Genomic DNA, 19,019 nt, shown 5'->3' on the forward strand with positions numbered 1-19,019 from the left:
ACATTAAGCCCTTTTTTATTTTCTAAACATTTTCAGTGTTACCTAGGTATACTTTTATAATAAAGTCCCAGCCACTGTTTAGGCATTATCTATAAATAAATTTAAATATTTTATTAAAAAACGGCTGGCTTCATCTACTTACTCCACAGCTGAATATATAAGTGATCCGACAGCCTGGGACTACATTATGATTATTTTATAGCTATGACAATACAATATTGTATATTTGATTAAAAAGAGCGCAAAAAAAATGCTGGGAGAGCTTCTTGCGCCGATTCGTCTCTCTCATAGCGCCATTTGTTTCCGAAGCGGTAGTAGTATCTAGTATATTAGAAATGATATCAAAAAGAATTCTAAAGCAATCAATTTTGAGAAAATAAATGACTTTCATCTATTATGAGCGCCCATTAACATTCGCAATACAAGATGAATCGGTTGAGAGATGATTTGCTGATCCAGGTGTTCCAAGGTTGAAGGATCCTTAAGAGGTGGTATCGGTTAAGGACCACTGCAGCCGTCTTTTTTTGTAAAATAAGGGACAAGACGAGCCGGACGTTCAGCTGATGGTAATTGTTACGCCCTGAGTATCTTGATACTGAATGGCACTACAACGGCGCTCGTCACCTTGAGACATAAAATGTTAAGTCTCATCTGCCCAGTAATTTCACAAGCTACGGCGCTCTTCAGACTGAAGCACAATAATGTTTAGAAATTACTGTATAAATAGGCGTCTTTGTGGTAGCCATAATCTAGCCGGCATCCTGTGCAATGGAGCCTCCCACTAATTATTCCACAACAACTCCTCCGAACATTAATTATATTACTATATAACATAAACTATAAATAACTGTTACCAGTGTTTTAAGCAAGAGCAGACGACGACAAAGGTTACGATCCCGATGAACAGAACAATGAGTAGAGCTATCAGTGTTGCCAGTGCTGGGTCGAAGCTATCTGGAGCTGCAACACAAAAAAAGTCCAATAAGTAAACTTCAAAACAATCCAATCAATAACATTCCGAAATTTACGGTCAGAATCATACTATGATAAAACACTTTTACGAACCACTTGAATAGAATATTTATTCAATAATTTCACTATAATCACAACTATATACAAGTAACACTAAAATATGATTTATAACAATAAGCCAGCACGTCCGACACTATCGATTGCCCCAAAAAGAAGTGGCCAATAGCTGAGAGCAATACGTAACAGTTACCCTACTACCAATCTTAATAATATGAAACTACCAACTTCATAATAAAGTGACATTACTAAGATTTTGCATGTGATTATATAATATTATAATTACTAAAAATATACTTAACCAGCTGACCCGGCAAACGTTGTTTTGCCATATAAAGTATAATTCACGCAATAGTTTTATAAGTAATAAAATATTGCCTATATTATAGCCTGTACATCATTTTGTTCTATTGTCAATAGTTTTTGCAGCGCACGAAAAATTAGGTTTTCGATTTTACACCTTGTGTTACAAAATAGCAATTTTATTACGGATCCCTAATTTTGAAAAAAAAAACATAGCCTATAGCCTTCCTCGATAAATGGACTACCCAACACTGAAAGAATCATTCAAATCGGACCAGTAGTACCAGAGATTAGCGCGTTCAAACAAACAAACAAACAAACACTGCAGCTTTATATATTAGTATAGATATATAGACATAATAACTTAATAATATGATCAGCTTACAAATTAATCTATTAAATGAAATGAAATTTTATTTGCAATAAACATTGTCCTCGGATATGTTTCGTCAATTGACATGCAAAATATGTTATAAAATTGTCTAAATACCAACACACTACTATTATACTGAAACATGTCGGATTTCACAATGCTATCATTAATATTTATAAAATTAAGACTTAAAGATATTATAATATAAGACGTAAATAATCTAATAATTCATTTACTACCTATGTATAATGTTAACTAATACAATGTAAATTAATATTACTCATAACAGAATAATCAATATTATCATAACTGAATGTTGGTACTAATTGGAATGTCAAATTACCATAACAATCTGCAATCCCGTAGCGGCACATATGTCTATGCACAACGTACCAAAAATATACACTAAGTCAAGTTTTCTACTCGAAGATAGGGTCACTATCAATTTATTATTTACACGTCTGTAGGTGAAATATATAGAAACTTTCGAGATGTTGTGTTACCGGAGAATGCCACGCGTAAATTGCCCTCGTGACTCTGAAATGCGCCATTGCGGAAACCGATAGCTATTATATACCATCAAACGATTAATTTTAGAGTTCACATGAATTTTTTTTTTGTGATAATAAGGGATGAGACGAGCAGGACGTTTATGCAGGATTCTTGAAAAACCCAAAAATCCTGAGCCGCACTACAATTGCGCTCGTCACCTTGAGACATAAGATTTTAAGTCTCATTTGTCCAGTAACTTCATCAGCTCCGGCGCCCTTCAGACCGAAACACAGTTAAATTTAGACATTACTGCTTTACGGCAGAAATAGGCGCCGTTGTGGTACCCATAATCTAGCCGGCATCCTGTGCAAAGGAGCCTACCACTGGTAAACCAAAATCCTTCCAAAATGTTCATCAAAAAAGAATAATTTTTGTAGCATTACTCTTTTCCGACTATTATGTTACATTCTATCTTATTCAGTAGGCATCCTGTGCAAAGGATCCTCCCACTGGTTAATGAACGTAATTTATAGGTTTACCTTTAGAAGCAACACTAGCAATCAGCGTCTCTACGCCGTACTGCTGGTAGATATCTTTTAGCTGATCGTATTTGGAGTCCACGTTCTCCAAAACCCTTTCCACGGGTAAAACTTGCCAGCTCTTCGGTTCCACCGCGTGGAAGTGAATTTCACACCTGTTGGACACAACTATTATTAAAGCTTATTGTTATTCACTAAACACTTATGGTGTTATTACAAAAATATAAATTTAAAGTATCTCAGATAACAACTTCAATGACCTAACAATAACGACGTCTAAAATGGAGTTTATCTTTTTCTATTACAAAACAGTGTTTAGCTTGTGTTTAACTTAAACATCGTTAAACACGACTTAAACCCAAGTGCGCAGGAACGAAAGGTACGAATTGCAATTTTTGTCAGCTGTCATCTATCTTAGACAAGATTCGACTGTGTTTCGAAGCTAAATAACAGAAACACTCAGATTTGTAATTGAACTTTTTTAAAACAAGTGTTCAAGACATGTTTTTGTAATAATATGGTTATTATTTTTAACGATACAAATTATTATTTAAGTACAAAATATGCGAATTATAATAAAAAACCTTAACGTGCTGCAATTAGAAATATACAATTTTAATTGAATTAATAAGTTCTAATTCTAACAATAAATTAAAGTACCTCTATTGGATTTATTTATTATTATTTTTGTCTTCGGATATATTTTTATTGAAGTTTAGGAATCAGAGGTATTTAAAATGTTTGGTAATTTTAATCAGAGAAAATTTCAAGTTAGATTTTACTACTCTTATTTGTAATTATGAAATTAGTGGACGCTTCGTTTTTATTACAATATCTTCAATATTTTCACAATTTTTATTATTTCAAAGCAATAAAAAATTGCTTTATAATTAAATAGGTATTCATACAAAAAAAAATATACAATTCCCTGCTCTCCAAAATCATGGAGAGCATAATTAAGCGCCAGCGCTTGGCTCTCTTTTATACCTTGAGGGTCACCAGTTGATCAACGACCGGCAGTACGGCTTTCGCCATGGTCGGTCGACTGGCACTGGTCGATGGGCGGCGGCTATTGAAAGCAAGGGCGAAGGCCTGGCAGTTGGCCTGGATATAGCGAAGGCCTTTGATCGTGTATGGCACAAGGCGCTCCTCTCAAAACTTCCACCTCCAACATACATTGCTATGCAGACGACAGCACTGGTGATGCCGTATACACGGGCCATGCAGGTCTCTCTCGGGAAAACGTCGACCAGTGCCGGGAGAAACTTGTGTCTTCTATCGAGTCCTCTCTCGAGAAGGTCGTGGAATGGGGTAAATTGAACCTTGTCCAATTTAACCCCGAGAAGACTCAAGTTTGCGCGTTTACCACTAAAAAAACCCCATCCGTCGTATCACCGCCATTTAACAACACTTCCCTTTACAGCCTCGCCTAGTATCGGAATACTGGGTCTCGAAATCTCGAGCGATTGTCAATTCCGTGGCCATCTGGAGGGCAAAGTCAAATTGGCTTAGAAGAACCTGGGCGTCATTAATAGAGCACGGCAATACTTCAAGCCGGCCCACATTCTAGCGCTCTACAAAGCGCAGGTCCGGCCACACATGGAGTATTGCTGTCATCTCTGGTCTGGCGCACCACAGTATCAGCTCGATCCATTCGACCGCGTGCAACGCAGAGCAGCTCGAATTGTCAATGACCCAGTGCTCTGTGAACGGCTGGATCACTTGGCGTTGCGTAGAGACGTCGCCTCATTGTGTGTCTTCTACCGCATTTATCACGGGGAGTGTGCCGCCGAATTCCACCTTCGCACGACACGCCACAAGTTAGGATATCATCCCCACCATCTAGATGTGTGATGGTCCTCCACAGTGCGGTTTTCAAGGAGCTTTCTTCCTCGTAATACAAAGCTGTGGAATGAGCTTCCTAGTGCGGTGTTTCCGGGACGATACGACATGGGTATAATTATATATTCCTTCAAAAGAAGCGCGTACACCTTCCTTAAAGGCCGGTAACGCTCTTGTAATTCCTCTGGTGTTACAAGAGAATGTGGGCGGCGGTGATCACTTAACACCAGGTGACCCGTACGCTCGTTTGTCCTCCTTTTTCATAAAAAAATAAATTAAAAGAAAAATTCAGGGAATTCGTTGATTTGGAATATAAAGTATTCCTTCTCTCAAGTTGGACCGATTAAAACAAATTTACAAAATTATATGCTAATCTATGGAGCGGTTCCGGAGTCTATTGTTTCCATTAAAAAGGCAGGATTTTTTATAATTATATACTACAGATAGTTGATAAAACATCAATATTTTTAATCTCACCAATCATCAACACGTCTGTCAGCCTGCACGAGGGGCACCCGTCTGTCTGTCACTACTAACATGTCCCCGGCCTCACTCAGTCGTCGTTCCACTCCCTCCATATTGGTGCTGCAACTTCTTGATACCACCATGCGAATTAAAGACGACCGGTCTATTATCCAAATCTGGAAACAATTATAAATTCGTGTTGTATAAGAGACCTTTTAAACAATATGAAATGGATAGCAACTCTTCCTACACCGACACAAAGTAATAGTTGTAGTTCAAAAATGTGGAGGGAGGTAGGAAAAACCGCAAGCCCATGCATCTGCATGTTTTAACACTTTGGCGTATTAATTTAACCTTCCGAAATGGGCCGTGCCCCAGAGCACTAGACCTTTCAGGTACACCATAACCGAAAGTGCCGTACGGCACCATACTCCCTCGCCAAGTTCTGGCCCTTATTTTGTTTATAAGATGGTTTATTTTGCGCGGTCTTATAGCTTGTTTCAATAGCTTTCAGATACATTCACTCAAATCATCCTAATAATAAACAATCTATTAATACATGTAAAATAATACGCATTGACTGAACGCTGCGCGAAAGCCAAAATCAGGCCAATTTGAGGCATACTGCGCGATCAGAAATTTCCGGAACGGAAAGGTAGTTTTCGCATATATTTTATAAAATACATAATTTATTATTTTTTATTATAACAAACCAAGCTTGACTACTTTAATATCGAGTTTGCATACATAGTAGGTACGTTAGACACTGTAATATCACTAACATAAAGTTTCGTCTTCGCCTGTCGGTGTGGCGGTGCGATCTCCTGCGCGATGATGTCCAGCACGAACCTATCCTGGTTGTACTCTGACATGAACTGGGTGGTCATAACTATACCTGAAACACATACGAAAGTACATTTACTCAAAAATTCTTGTAACAAAGGCACTGACAGTCTTCTTTAACCAACCTGTTCCACCCACAATTAGTTAAATTTTTGAGAAAGTAATATTAAATCAGTTGTTAAAACATTTCTCTGGCAATAGCATCTTACATTCTAAGCAATTTGGTTTTACGAAAGGTTGTTCAACAACAGCTGATGCCGGTATGGCGTTGATTCGACATATATTTAATGCTTTGGAGAAATCAGATGACGCCGTAACAATATTCTGTGATATTTCGAAAGCATTTGATTGCGTAGACCGTTGTACTCTAAACTGTAAACTCAATTATGGAATAAAAAGCAAAAGGCGTGATCTTATTACGTCATACTTATCTAATAGAACCCAGAAAGTAGTAATTAATAATGAACATTCATCAGGAGCTGTAATACGGATAGGCGTGCCTCAGGGTTCATCCTAAGATCTTTCTTATTTCTCTTCTACATAAATGATTTGCCATTTGTATCCTCGAAATAATGTGAAATTATTCATATCGTAGATGACACTTCATTTGTTTATAATATTGATAGACATTCACAGATTTCAGATAAAATAATCCTTTCCTTGGAAAACATATTTAAATGGTTCAGGGTAAATAATTTATCACTCAGCGCGAGCAATACAAAATGTATTGAATTCTCCCAACCAAATGTAAAAAAAAGTATCTAGAAGTATAATATAAATGGGGAACCCTATGACGTTCCAGTCATTAGGTGAAGCTTTAAATCTTTGTAGATTTTACTTCGTTTCTTGGAATAGTATTAGATGAAAAACTATAATGGGGCGCTCATATTATCTTATAGAATCATATCGCATTAATTCTGAATTCTAGAGAATCCCTTAAGAATCACTTTAAACACATAGGTATTCTTACAATAGTATCTCAATTCATTTATTTATACATGTATAGTTATATAATAGAAGGAATGCATACATTCAAAATAAAGATACACATACCATCAATACAAGAATTAAAAAATACAATCGTTATACTAAAAACGAGACTCGGGAAAATACAAAATTCGTTTGTTTGTCTCAGTATGCAGTTGTTTAATAAAATTTCAAATAATATTACACGTCTAAAACCTTCAAAATATACGGCGTACACCCCGCCCAATCATCAGGATTCTTGGTAGCAGATAATTGTAGCCACACCGCGATGGAGCTCGGCTCGCCACATTGACATATAAAAGATTACAAATCTCAGTAATTTTACTAGCTCCGGCGCTCTTCAAACCGAAACAAAGAGATTGGACAATGCTGCTTAGAGGCAGAGAAGTTAAAATGGTTGTAAAAAATATTATATTGTATAAGCATCATGATGTTTTTTATGCGCCTTAGTAATGCCCCATGGTTACACGCGATTTAAGATATAATAAATTGTTGCTAACATTTTTTATGTATGACACTTATGATTTTTAATTTATATTTATTATTTATACCTACAACAAGACCACAGATTTATAAACAAATAGTATTTATGAAACTAAAACGTACGTCAGCATGCGGAAATAGCTCAGCTAGCGTCTGGGCTGCAGAAAGACGACAGAAAGAGAAGATATAGATTTAAGTTAAGAAGTAACACATATACTTTTGCCTTTGATGGTAGAGATCAAGTATAACCCTATTTAAACCCTTTTTTACTAAATTTCAAATATAAATATTGCGTTTTATAAAACAATGTTCATAAATCAACTGTAACAACAGAGGTAGATAATTCTTTAAATAACTTTTAATTCGTTAAATACTTGCCGTCTTGTGTTATATTGAAGGGTGACGGCACAATGCTTCCACTAGACTGCGCATCTCCAAATTTATAAAGGTTGGACGCGGCCACCATGTAGATCAGGGTTCCGTTCTCGGCAAGGTCAGGGTCTGACGCTACAATCGAGATAATGGGCTCCTTGATGCGCGCTGTATGTTTTACTCCTGAAACGTGAACAAAGTAGATAACTTCTTATTTTTCGACTAAGCTGCACCTTTTTTTGACCACCAAGGTGACTGTGCCATTGCGACTTAACATCGATAAAAAAGCGATTCACTCGATTGTATTTAAGGTGCAGTCATTGATAGATTGACAGATGACGGCTATAATCTTGTAAAAAACGGAGATAGCCGAAATCCACTACGTTTTAAGCAACTGTTCGCTTTCAGACTTAGCTGGATTATACTTCGTGGCCTACTACTATTTCAAACTCACGTCAAATTACTGCACGTTTCATAGTAAGCTAAATTTAAATTTTTACTTAGGCAATCCCGCCTCTTTTTACGCAGTATTTACATCCTCTTTGTCTCAAATCTGCGTGTCTAAGTGTGGTGCCGCCCAGAAGTTACGTTTTCAATAATCCTGACCGGCACTGTATCAAGTGGGTTGGGGCTGTCACTTAACATCAGGTGACCGCTTTACTCTTCTTGTACCGATGACGTCGACGAAATAACAACGTAATCCAAATTTAGTCTTTTTTATTGCGTCGTACCTGACTTTGAATTAAAGATAAACGATTCTGAATAGATGCAAATAAAAAAATATTCTGATAGAGAATGGTATATATATATATATATATATATATATGTATATATAGATCATTCGGTTTCCAAATATATATATACATAGCTTTTTTATTACAGCAAATTTATAATGTAATGTCTATTGGCTATTTGTAAAGATGCTTGTGTGCGTGGCGTCTTGACACTCAATGGCATCTTTCAAATTTTGTAACATACGCTTCCAAGTTGATATGTGATCCCAGTGTCTTTCTTATTTCTTGTAGTTTTATTTTTACAAAGATTTACTACGCAAGCTTATTTTAGTTTCAATTAAAGTTTAACCGAACATGTGGCATGTCAACGTCACACATTGTTCGAGACTGGCTCGAGTTGGCCCGCTTGGGCGTAGTATTAGTTGCCGCACTTTGTGACTACGCCTGCGGAATCTAGTTGGAGCGCAGCGGAGACCAATCCTTAATCTAAGTAGGTAGGCATAATTAACTTGGGATGACCTATTCTAAGTTAATCATCTATACTAGTATAATAAATGCATAAGTAACTACTTATAGCACGTTGAGATATATCACAATAGGTACATATATATATATATTTATATATATATATCAGATAATTATAAAATTATATGTCATACAAACCAGCATAATAAACTTTTCGCTCGAACTTCGGTTCGTTATCGTTTTCGTCTAGAATCTTCACAGTCACCATGGTAACGCCGCCATCTTGGCTGTCAGTGCTGTTATCTATGGAGTTCAAGATGGCAGCCGCGTGCTCTAATAACGGGTTGTTGCTTGCGTATATCGTCATTGTATATTCATCTCGTTTTTCTCTGTAATTTCAAAATTTCTTTACTAAAAAAATTTATATTGTGTTTGAATAAGTATGTAATTTAGACATTACAACTGACATTACTTGATAATAGCGTGGTAAGAGTAATAAAATTAAAGAAGCAAACCTTAGATCATCTATACGTCTAGAAAGACTATGACACCTGTGAAAACGTCGAAAAAAATTGAGTTTAGAACTAGCCTCTATTTTGAGCAATGCACGCACACTAACACAAAGTGTTGTATGACATATCATATCGCGAGTGTATCACGCACACTAAACTAATATTCCTGGCCTGTTTTTATCGATTGTCTAATAGCAAGAGACTATCTAGACTTATAAATTATTTAAGAAGTAAACCATAGTAAGGTTGTTTGACATATTATACTTATTATTAGTAATAAACATGTATAATATCATATTGAAAAGTTCAAGAAAATATTGGTTCAATAAATTAAAACATATTATAACAATCTATTAACTAATTTATTTAATGTAAATAATAATTTAAATAAAAAAGTGGTAATATAATACTCCAGTCATTACTAGTATGAGAAAATGATTCACCTGTCAAAAGATACATTTGCTCGCAGAATGCCTTGCGTCCGGTCCAGTGTAAAGCCGCCATCTTGATTACCTTCCAAGACGTGGTAATACACCTTGCCGTTGTCACCGCTATCCTTGTCTGTGGCCTTAACTGTACCTGTAGGTAACAATTAGATTAAATCAGATATGAAAGAGTAAATAATAAATTGTGTGTGACTTAGATTTAATATGCGTTCACAAAAATCGTCACCTTTTTGCTCTTAATAGTGATTTTCAGTATTATAACACTAGAAATAAGAGATTGCTTGTAACTAATTCTTCAGGCTTCGTAAGATACATATTAGCTTTGAGGGTAAATGTGTACACTTTTATAATAAAATTCCAGCCACTGTTCAGGCATTATCTCAAAATAAATTTAAATGTTTTATTAAATAATGGCTCTCTCGCAAATCTTACTACTCCACAGCTGAATATCTAAGCGATCGGACAGCCTGGGACTAGATTATGATTATTTTATAGCAATAGCAATGACAGTACAATATTGTATATTTCATTAAAAAGAGCGCAAAAAAAGAATGCTGTTTTTTACGCCGCTTCTTCTCAGAGCACCATTTGTTTCCAAAGCGGCAGTAGTTTCTAGGATATTAGAAATGACATATAAAATAAATCTAAAGGAATCAATTTTGAGAAAATAAATGCCATTTATGCCTTTTTAGATCACTTATGTCTAGATAGACTGTAACAGTTGTGGAAAAGTCGAAAAATTTAAGTTTAAAGGTAACCTTTATTTTGAGCAATGCACGCACACTAACACAAAGTGACATACAAATCGCTAGTGTAAGACGTAGCTTGTCACGCACACTAAAGTAATAAACCTGGTTTGTTTTTATCTGTTTTCTAGCAGCTTACGATTATTGCCTGCAAATTAATAATTTTTAATATGTAATAATGTTTTATCGCAAGCTTTAAGTAGAACACTACCAAGTCGTTTTAACTTACCAATAATAATGCCCGCTGGCAAATTCTCTGCTACTGTGAAGTAATGGTGATGAGTCGCGAATATTGGGGCATTGTCTTGATCATCGATGAGGACTACGGTGATAAGGCGCAGGGTTTCGAATTGAGCTGGAGTGCCGTTGTCTACCGCTGCTATCACAAGCTGAAATAAAATTTTCTTATTTATTTTTTTTAATGGATAAGACCTTAAGACTCAATTATGTACCCAACTTTAGTGGTTTTGTCGACTTAACTGTTGATAAGATATGAGCATCTTCAAAAAAAAAACACGTACAATTATCAAAACGGCCGGCAACTCTCCTGTGATATATCTGGTGTAACATGAGAATGTGGGTGGCGGTGATCACTTAATATCAGGTAACTCGTACGCTCTTTTGTAAACCTGTTCCATAAATAATACCAGTGCTGGCGACCTATTTTACATTAAAATATGGGTGATCCCTAAACCCATGGCTACCAGAACTAAGCTCTTCATTTGTTTTACATTCCCGCGATCAGGACGTTATGAATGAAAACTTCTAAAAAAGCCGTACACAAAAAACAATTATATCATCCACGTAGACAAAAATATTCATAAAAAATGTTCATAAAATGAAAACTACTGGGCCAAACTATGTAATTTGATGGGACCTAATGGCATCTATTCCGCATTGAACTAAAGAAGAATTACATTCGTAGTAAATCGAATCATAAATCTCAGAGTAATCGATGCACATACAAAAAAAAATACCGATCGAATTGAGAACCTCCTCCTTTTTGAAGTCGGTTAAAAATCGCAAGTTATACCAGATATTATGAAATTTGAGATATAACTAGGTACCAAATTCATTAATAACAAAATGAAAAAAATAGTTTGGTGTTTAGAATGCTGGGTAATAATTTGGAATAAATGGTAAAATACTTTACGATGTGAAATGATCACCACCACCTATGCACCTTGCAATACCAGGGCAATTACTAGCACCATGCGGGCTTTCAGAGAATGGCGCTTGTTTAGGCATTGCCTCCGTTGCATCGAGCTGGAATCAAAGCTGGAGAAAGTTTGCTCCACAGTCATGTGTATGAAATACTCTTGAGAGTCTTATAAATATGTGGCGGTCCTCCACTGTGCGGTTTTCAAGGAGCTTTCTTCCACGCAATACAAAGCTGTGGAATGAGCTTCCTTGTGCAGTGTTTGCTGATATTTTATTTATTTTGTGATAACTTAACACCAGATAACCCGTACGCTCGTTTGTCCTCCTTTTCTCTAAAAAAAAAGTCTCACTGTTATTGAACGTCACCCCAAATTTTGTAGATAACAAAAAGGGATCATAATCATTTTTGAAGTTATACTTCTTAAGCGCGTTATGAACAAATGATGAGAGTGAAATTTTAAGATGCGCGCGCATCACTGTAACACATAAGTAACAGGTTGAAGTTGGTTCCTAAGATTTTCTGACGTTTGCGTCATTCGTAATTTTTTTTTGGTTTCTTCGTCCATTATTAAGACAGGCAAAGGGTTCAAGCCCATACAGCCGTATTCATTATTTAATAATTAATTGTCAAAGCCATCTTTGCAAAATTTTTACAAAATTGTTCTTTCTAAAACGTAGCATAGCACGAGGAATAAATCATTTTAATATTTTTTGTTTCGTTAGGCCAAAGAAGTATAACTTCTTGCGTGCACACATAAGTACACACCAACTTTTTTATAAAAGAGAGAGATGAAACAGGTATGTAAACTACAAGATATTGGTAAACTCAAGCATTACTTGATATTCCGGTTGCAGTTCTCTGTCGAGGAATGTCTTCGTCCTGAGCTGCCCGAGTTGAGAATCCAGACTGAACTCCTGAGTCTCGTTTACGTTCCGATTATCGATCTTCAGATAATACGATACACGGCCATTTTCACCAGGATCTGCGTCAGTAGCTTTAAAGGTTGCTATTAGGTAGTCTGCCTGGGCAGCATGCTGTAAACATTAATGGTGTTATTACAAAAAAAAAATTAATCATGGCTTAGACATGTATTTTGTTAAACAGAGACCTAACTATAAAAACGTCAGTGAGCTAACAATAACGACGTCTCAAATGGAGTTTATCGTTTTCTATTACAAAACATTGTTTAACTAAAACATCGCTAAACACAACATAAAACGAAGTGAATAGGAACAATTAAAGGAACCATTATCCATATGACATGTGGTTAGAAACACTTTACTTTTCAACTCGTGTTTAAATATAAGCAATGTCTAAAGATTGTTGAATGCTAAACAACAGAAAGACACAGATTTGTAATATAACTTTTTTAAAACAAGTATACAGTATTCATCTTATTCATAATGACTTATCGGAGGTTAAAACGTTGTTATTATAAGCTTAACAATTTCTTATTTTTTAAAGTTTGCGGGACCTCTCGCATTCCATGCGATCGCTCCTCCACTTAGCCAACCGTTCGAGTGACGTATAGTTGATAAATCGAGTATGTCTTGTTCGGCTCTCAGTTTCAATCCAGAGTCCCGCATCGTTCGTAAATTTTGTTTTTAAATTTAATTTGTATATTATAAGCTTGTTAAAAATGATATTCAGAATCGCATATTAGAGCTAAAACACTCTTCTTCTTTATCCCTCCGATAAAGTTGACGTGACATGTAGAAGCTAGGAACCATTCTATAAACTATTTTAAACTCAAATTAAAATAAAAAAAATTCATACCAAAGAAAAAAGGCCGAGTATAATATAAAAAAATATTCATAATTCAATGTATAGTTTTTTTGAAATGAATATCCCTACAAACAAAAGTGCGAAATACACCTGTTTTTTGAAGTGAAGACTTCTTTAGCATCGTTGTGATTTGAAAGTCGATAAAACGAAAAAACGCGACAGTAAAAAGATACAGACACATAAATTCATAAGATTAACGTGAGAAAAAAAGAGATGGAATAGTAGATTGTTAACCGAGGGTCGAAAGAATCAGTTCCGGTATTTAGACGCCCGAGCGCAGCAAGGGCGGCTATAGTCCGAGTAGGAATTGATTATTTTGTTTTACCCGTGTGAAACACTCTTCTTTTCATTTCGAATATGAGGAAATAAAACTAGTTGTTTATCTAAACTATTTATTGATAATATATAATAATATTAGTAGTACCTATTTAAAATTAATTGTCAAATTAGGACAATTATTTATGTCGACTTTAAATATGGAACTCACCGCTTAATTCTTGCGGCTTATTCCGCTCAAAGAAGTTTGCGCTAAGTTCACACTGGCTTTTTAGAATGTCACATGGCCGCAGTATTTTTTCTTTTTTTTTTTTACATAAAACTTCACAGCTGACAGCAGTTCGCTTTTTAAAATTCAATCCGGCCCTTAGGTGGGAAGTAATTTGTATGAGTTCTTCCATCTCTACGGAGGGAAGCAGTATTTTCCACCCAATAATCAGATCAAAACAACATAACTTTCCGAGTATGAGAAATGAAAAGCATTATACAGTGTTTTAGTATCAGACGATCATAGTTGAAGAAGAGTTTGTCTTATGTATGACGCGAGTATACCTTAATATATATTCTGACGTAATGCGCACGACATATTACTACATAGACACCAGGAGAACATAAATATGGTAGCGGTAATAGTCATGTCTTTCATAGCGGTTGAAATCTTGTGTCATCATAGTAGCATGTACCAGGACTTCACATGAAGTTTAGAGCTTCATGCACACTGCAGGTTTCACTTCTGACATGTGTACTTTGTACGCACGCCATTTTACTTTGCTATAAATGGATTGTATCAGATCATTGAGATCAACACACGAACTTCAACTTCAAACGATTTGTAATTTTCAGACTGGAATCACTAGCAGTAGGAATGTGTAGGAACCGAAAATATACCATTCCAGATCAAAATCGGTAGAACTGATAAAAATTCATGTCGAACGAAAAAGACTTTAAAAAATCGTAACTTTGTCAATAACACCTACTCACTAATAATGCTACTAACAATACTAATAGTCACGCAGCACTTGTAACAACATCAATATATAACTGTTAAGTAGGAGGCTCCTTTGCACAGGATGCCGGCTAGATTATAGGTACTACGTTTCTGCCGTGAAGCAGTAATATTTAAACATTACTGTGTTCCGGTCTGAAGGGCGCCGTAGCTAGTGAAATTAGTGGACAAAATAGACTTAACATCTTATGTCTCAAGTAGACGAGCGCAGCTGTTGTGCCGCTCAGAATTTTTGGGTTCTTCAAGAATACTGAGCAGCATTGCATTGTTATGGGCAGGGCATATCGATTGCCATCAGCTGAACGTCCTGCATCTCTCCTCCCTTATTATTACTTATGTCATAAAAAAACAAGTATACATCCCGATATTGGTGTTAGTGTTTTTACCTCGGGTATTTCTATAGTTCTCTGTCCCTCCGGCGGTTGCACGAACACAGGGCTATGTCGGTTGATGCTGAGTACGGAAATGTCGACGCGGGCGATGTCCGTATGGGGCCCGCGTCCTCCGCCATCCGTCGCAGTCACGGTCAATGAATACGTAGTGTTGCCTGCCACGGGTTTCGAGGGGTAGATTATACCGCTAGTTGGGTCCACAGTGAACGTGCCTGTAAATAAAATATAATAACACAAACATAATAACTAGTTTGAAAATAAATGATAAAATTGCGGGGTGAAATTAAAAGGCTCCGAGTTCGAAGCGGTATTTATAAAATACAACAAAGACGTATGATAAATATATGGATTTTTTAGTAATAATATTATGTTCTTATGAATACATAGTACAGGCTATGGCCTTAATGAATCCACCTGTCATTACGCCACAAGTTAGGATATCATCCCCACTATCTGGACGTGTGGCGGTCCTCCACAGTGCGGTTTTCGAGGAGCTTTCTTCCACGTACTACAAAACTGTGGAATGAGTTTCCTTGTGCGGTGTTTCCGGGACGATACGACATGGGTACCTTCAAAAGAAGCGCGTACACCTTCCTTAAAGGCCGGCAGAAACTTTCCGGAATGGTATGGGACTCGTCTCGGCCGCAGGGAGGCGAGCCAGTTCAGTTCAGTTTGAGCTACCTTCGAGGCGATTTCGAAGTGAAAACTAGTGATCAGGAGTGATACCAGCGAAACCTACGACTTGGCTTCAACCTAGGACATCGTTAGTGCTTAGTGTTTGGACCTAGTGCTAGCGAATAAAGTCTTCAAAAGAGTCAGCAGGTCTTTCTCTCCAAATCCTTTGAACCCTAACACGTAACAATATGAAAGCCACGCTAAAAAAAAGCTTTGTTGATGTAAAATTTATGATGTGTTTATGCAAAACGGCAGCAAATAAATTGGAACTATTAGCATACACACTAAAAGAACGTAAGAATTTTGTTGATAAAATTCATTATACATCCAGTTGAACGCCTATTTATTGATATTTCTACAGTCTACATACACAGAGAAAAATGTATTCTAATTTCCTTACAAACCTGGTACACTTTGGTCCACAATTGCATACTCCAGTCTTCCGTTATCCCCCAGGTCAGCATCCTCGGCCAAAACCTGCAGGATGGTGGCAGGTGGGTTCAGCTGCAGATTTTCAGCGATCGTACTCTTGTACACCTTCTGACTGAACACTGGCGGGCTATCGTTTATGTCAACTATTTTGATATGTACCTGAAACATAAACGTTTATGTTAATGTATTATATATTACTTTTCTTTGTTTACTTGAGAGTTGTTGGACTAAAATGCCGCTCAGGATAAAATACCATAATTAAAATCGGCACCGCGATGGCACTCGTCAAATTCAGTCCAAATAAAGATGGGATGAAGATGAAGGACGACTTCAAAAACACTATTCCAAAACAATAGATTTAATATGCACGAAAAAGTATAGAAATAATTACGAATTAGACAATCTCATTAATAACTAATTCTAGTTACGATTATTGTTATTTTTGGAGTAGGTGTCAGCTGAGTTAGGTTTATAACTACATACATAATAGTTATAGGTGAGATGTGCTTGAGTCTCACGCGCGAAGTGAGGAGGCGAGCGGCGAGAGCGGGGCTGCGGCGGGAAGACACCTATTTTCACTTTGACTTTTTATTGGTAAGATTAAGGTCCACTGACAGTAAGTGATCATCGCCGCCCATACATTAATCATTTTCCATTAAAAAAAGTGGAATCAGAGGAGCGTTATAGTCCATTAACAGGTTGTACTCGTACCCATAATGTATCAGATAGTATTAAATGTAATGTTAAAACGTGAAGTAAATATAAGAGACAGTATACTTACTGGGACACTTGTGGACTTGTTGAGGTGTGGCGGCGCCTGGTCCATGGCTACAGCGCGTAAATATACCTCGCTTGTGATCTCCCGGTCTATATCACCGCTTACTGTGATCACTCCAGTATCTTCATTGATTGTGAACAGCGAATGACCACCTGTCAAGCTGTAACGTACTTCGCCGAATTCACCTAAAAAAAAACTTAATTATTCAGATTTATTTTAAGCCATATTATTAGCGCACGCGAATTTTGTCAAGGTTTGGTTTATGTTCAGGTTGAAAATTGTCAAGGTTTTCTGTGACCAGTGCAGAATGCACTCTCAAAGTGATGAAACATTTCTGATGAGAAGATCTTTATCTGCGAGTTGCGGGCGTACACCAACCTAAAAGGCTGGCAACGCTCCTGTGATTCTTCTGGTGTTGTAAGAGAGTATGGGCGGCGATGATCACTTAACATCACGTGACCCGTACGCTGGTTTGTCTTCCATAAAAGGGTCTATCCTTATTATGTTTTAGAAAGGGTGTAGGTTCTCTTTTAAGCAGCTAAAATCTAGCAGCGCGTTGTGAGTTTTGACAGACTGCAGGACGGGGTCATTGAAATCGAAAAAGCGCGTACACTCACCTAAAAGAACAACAACTCTCCTGTGAATACTCTGTGTTGCAAGAGCATAGGAGCGGCGGTGATTACTCACTATCATTATAGTAGTACTATTTTCCTATTGGATTCTTAAAATTATAATTTTTAAATGCATATTTTGTGGATCGTCTCGTTTGATTCTTCTAAAGGTAGAAACGGCATATAATTTCTCAAAATTGATTTCTTTAGAAGTACATTTGATGTCATTTTTTATTCACTAGACACTACTACCGCTTCAGAAACAAATGGCGCTCTGAGAGATAAGAAGCGGCGCAAGAAACTCTCCCCGAATCTTTAAATTTTACTGTTATTATTAAAAAGCTTTTCGAATTGGTGTTCTGTTTGATATTGTAAATAAAAAAATGATTTTGACAAACCGCTACCACCGTACGCTCGTGTGTCCTACACTTAAAAAAGACAATTAAACTTACCTTCATCGTTATCCGTGGCATGCACAGCCAGAACAGTGGTCCCCACCGGTGAATGCTCGTCCACGCTCGCTTCGTACCCATTCGCATCGAACTCCGGCTGCTCGTCGTTGATGTTAGCGACTTCAACGAGCACGCCTGCTGATGTCGACAGCTGCGGCACTCCGGAGTCCATTGCCACCAGTGTGAAGTTTATTGAATGCGTCTTTTCGTAGTCGATTCGCTGACTTGTCTTTACCACTCCTATGTTTAAAAAAGTGTGTGTGTACTTATGTATGTACGCAAGAAGTTATATTTATTGGCCTAATAAAGCAAAAATCCTTAAAATTATTTATTCCTCGTGCTATTCTACATTTTTAGAGAGAACTATTTTGTAAAAATCTTGCAGATAGCTTTGACAATTAATTATTAAATAATGAATACGGCTGTATGGGCTTGAACCCTTTGCCTGTCCTAATAATGGACGAAGAAACCATATTTTCAATTACAATATATGCAAAGTGATGCAACAAAAATCAAATAGTAAATGCCTCACACGAGTAAGTTAGAAGTAAGAAGTAAATGTAAATTAATAAGTAAAATCACAAGAGTTATTGAGTACATACATCAATATGTTGTACAATTACAATACAGTAGATGTATCAACACATGCTGTCAATGTAATAGAGGCATTATGTGAGCATTTTATTAGCTATTATATAAAAAGTATACAATCACTTCAAAAAAAAACAAAGAAAATAAAAAACACAAGTAGCACCCGTTCACGAGCATGACGCATGGAACAGCCATGACCTCCCTCGACCATATTTTAGGGAAGGGAAC

At 36.7% G+C, this 19,019-nt stretch overlaps 1 protein-coding gene across 1 annotated transcript in view; it reads right to left on the bottom strand.

Moving 5' to 3' along the window:
- The window catches only part of LOC126974522 (cadherin-87A), a 76,663-nt gene that overhangs the window by 5,857 nt on the left and 51,787 nt on the right, over positions 1–19,019 (bottom strand). Inside the window, exons 21-33 of the mRNA XM_050822032.1 lie at positions 18,201–18,440; positions 17,141–17,322; positions 16,332–16,518; positions 15,247–15,464; positions 12,630–12,827; positions 10,861–11,020; positions 9,883–10,018; positions 9,126–9,316; positions 7,735–7,911; positions 5,826–5,938; positions 5,056–5,219; positions 2,737–2,891; positions 855–960 (exon numbers count right to left, since the gene is read on the bottom strand). Coding sequence (XP_050677989.1) covers positions 855–960; positions 2,737–2,891; positions 5,056–5,219; positions 5,826–5,938; positions 7,735–7,911; positions 9,126–9,316; positions 9,883–10,018; positions 10,861–11,020; positions 12,630–12,827; positions 15,247–15,464; positions 16,332–16,518; positions 17,141–17,322; positions 18,201–18,440 — 2,227 coding nt within the window. The remainder of the gene's footprint in view (positions 1–854; positions 961–2,736; positions 2,892–5,055; positions 5,220–5,825; positions 5,939–7,734; positions 7,912–9,125; positions 9,317–9,882; positions 10,019–10,860; positions 11,021–12,629; positions 12,828–15,246; positions 15,465–16,331; positions 16,519–17,140; positions 17,323–18,200; positions 18,441–19,019) is intronic.

Source organism: Leptidea sinapis, chromosome 32, assembly GCF_905404315.1.
Source record: "Leptidea sinapis chromosome 32, ilLepSina1.1, whole genome shotgun sequence".
NCBI lineage: Eukaryota > Metazoa > Arthropoda > Insecta > Lepidoptera > Pieridae > Leptidea > Leptidea sinapis.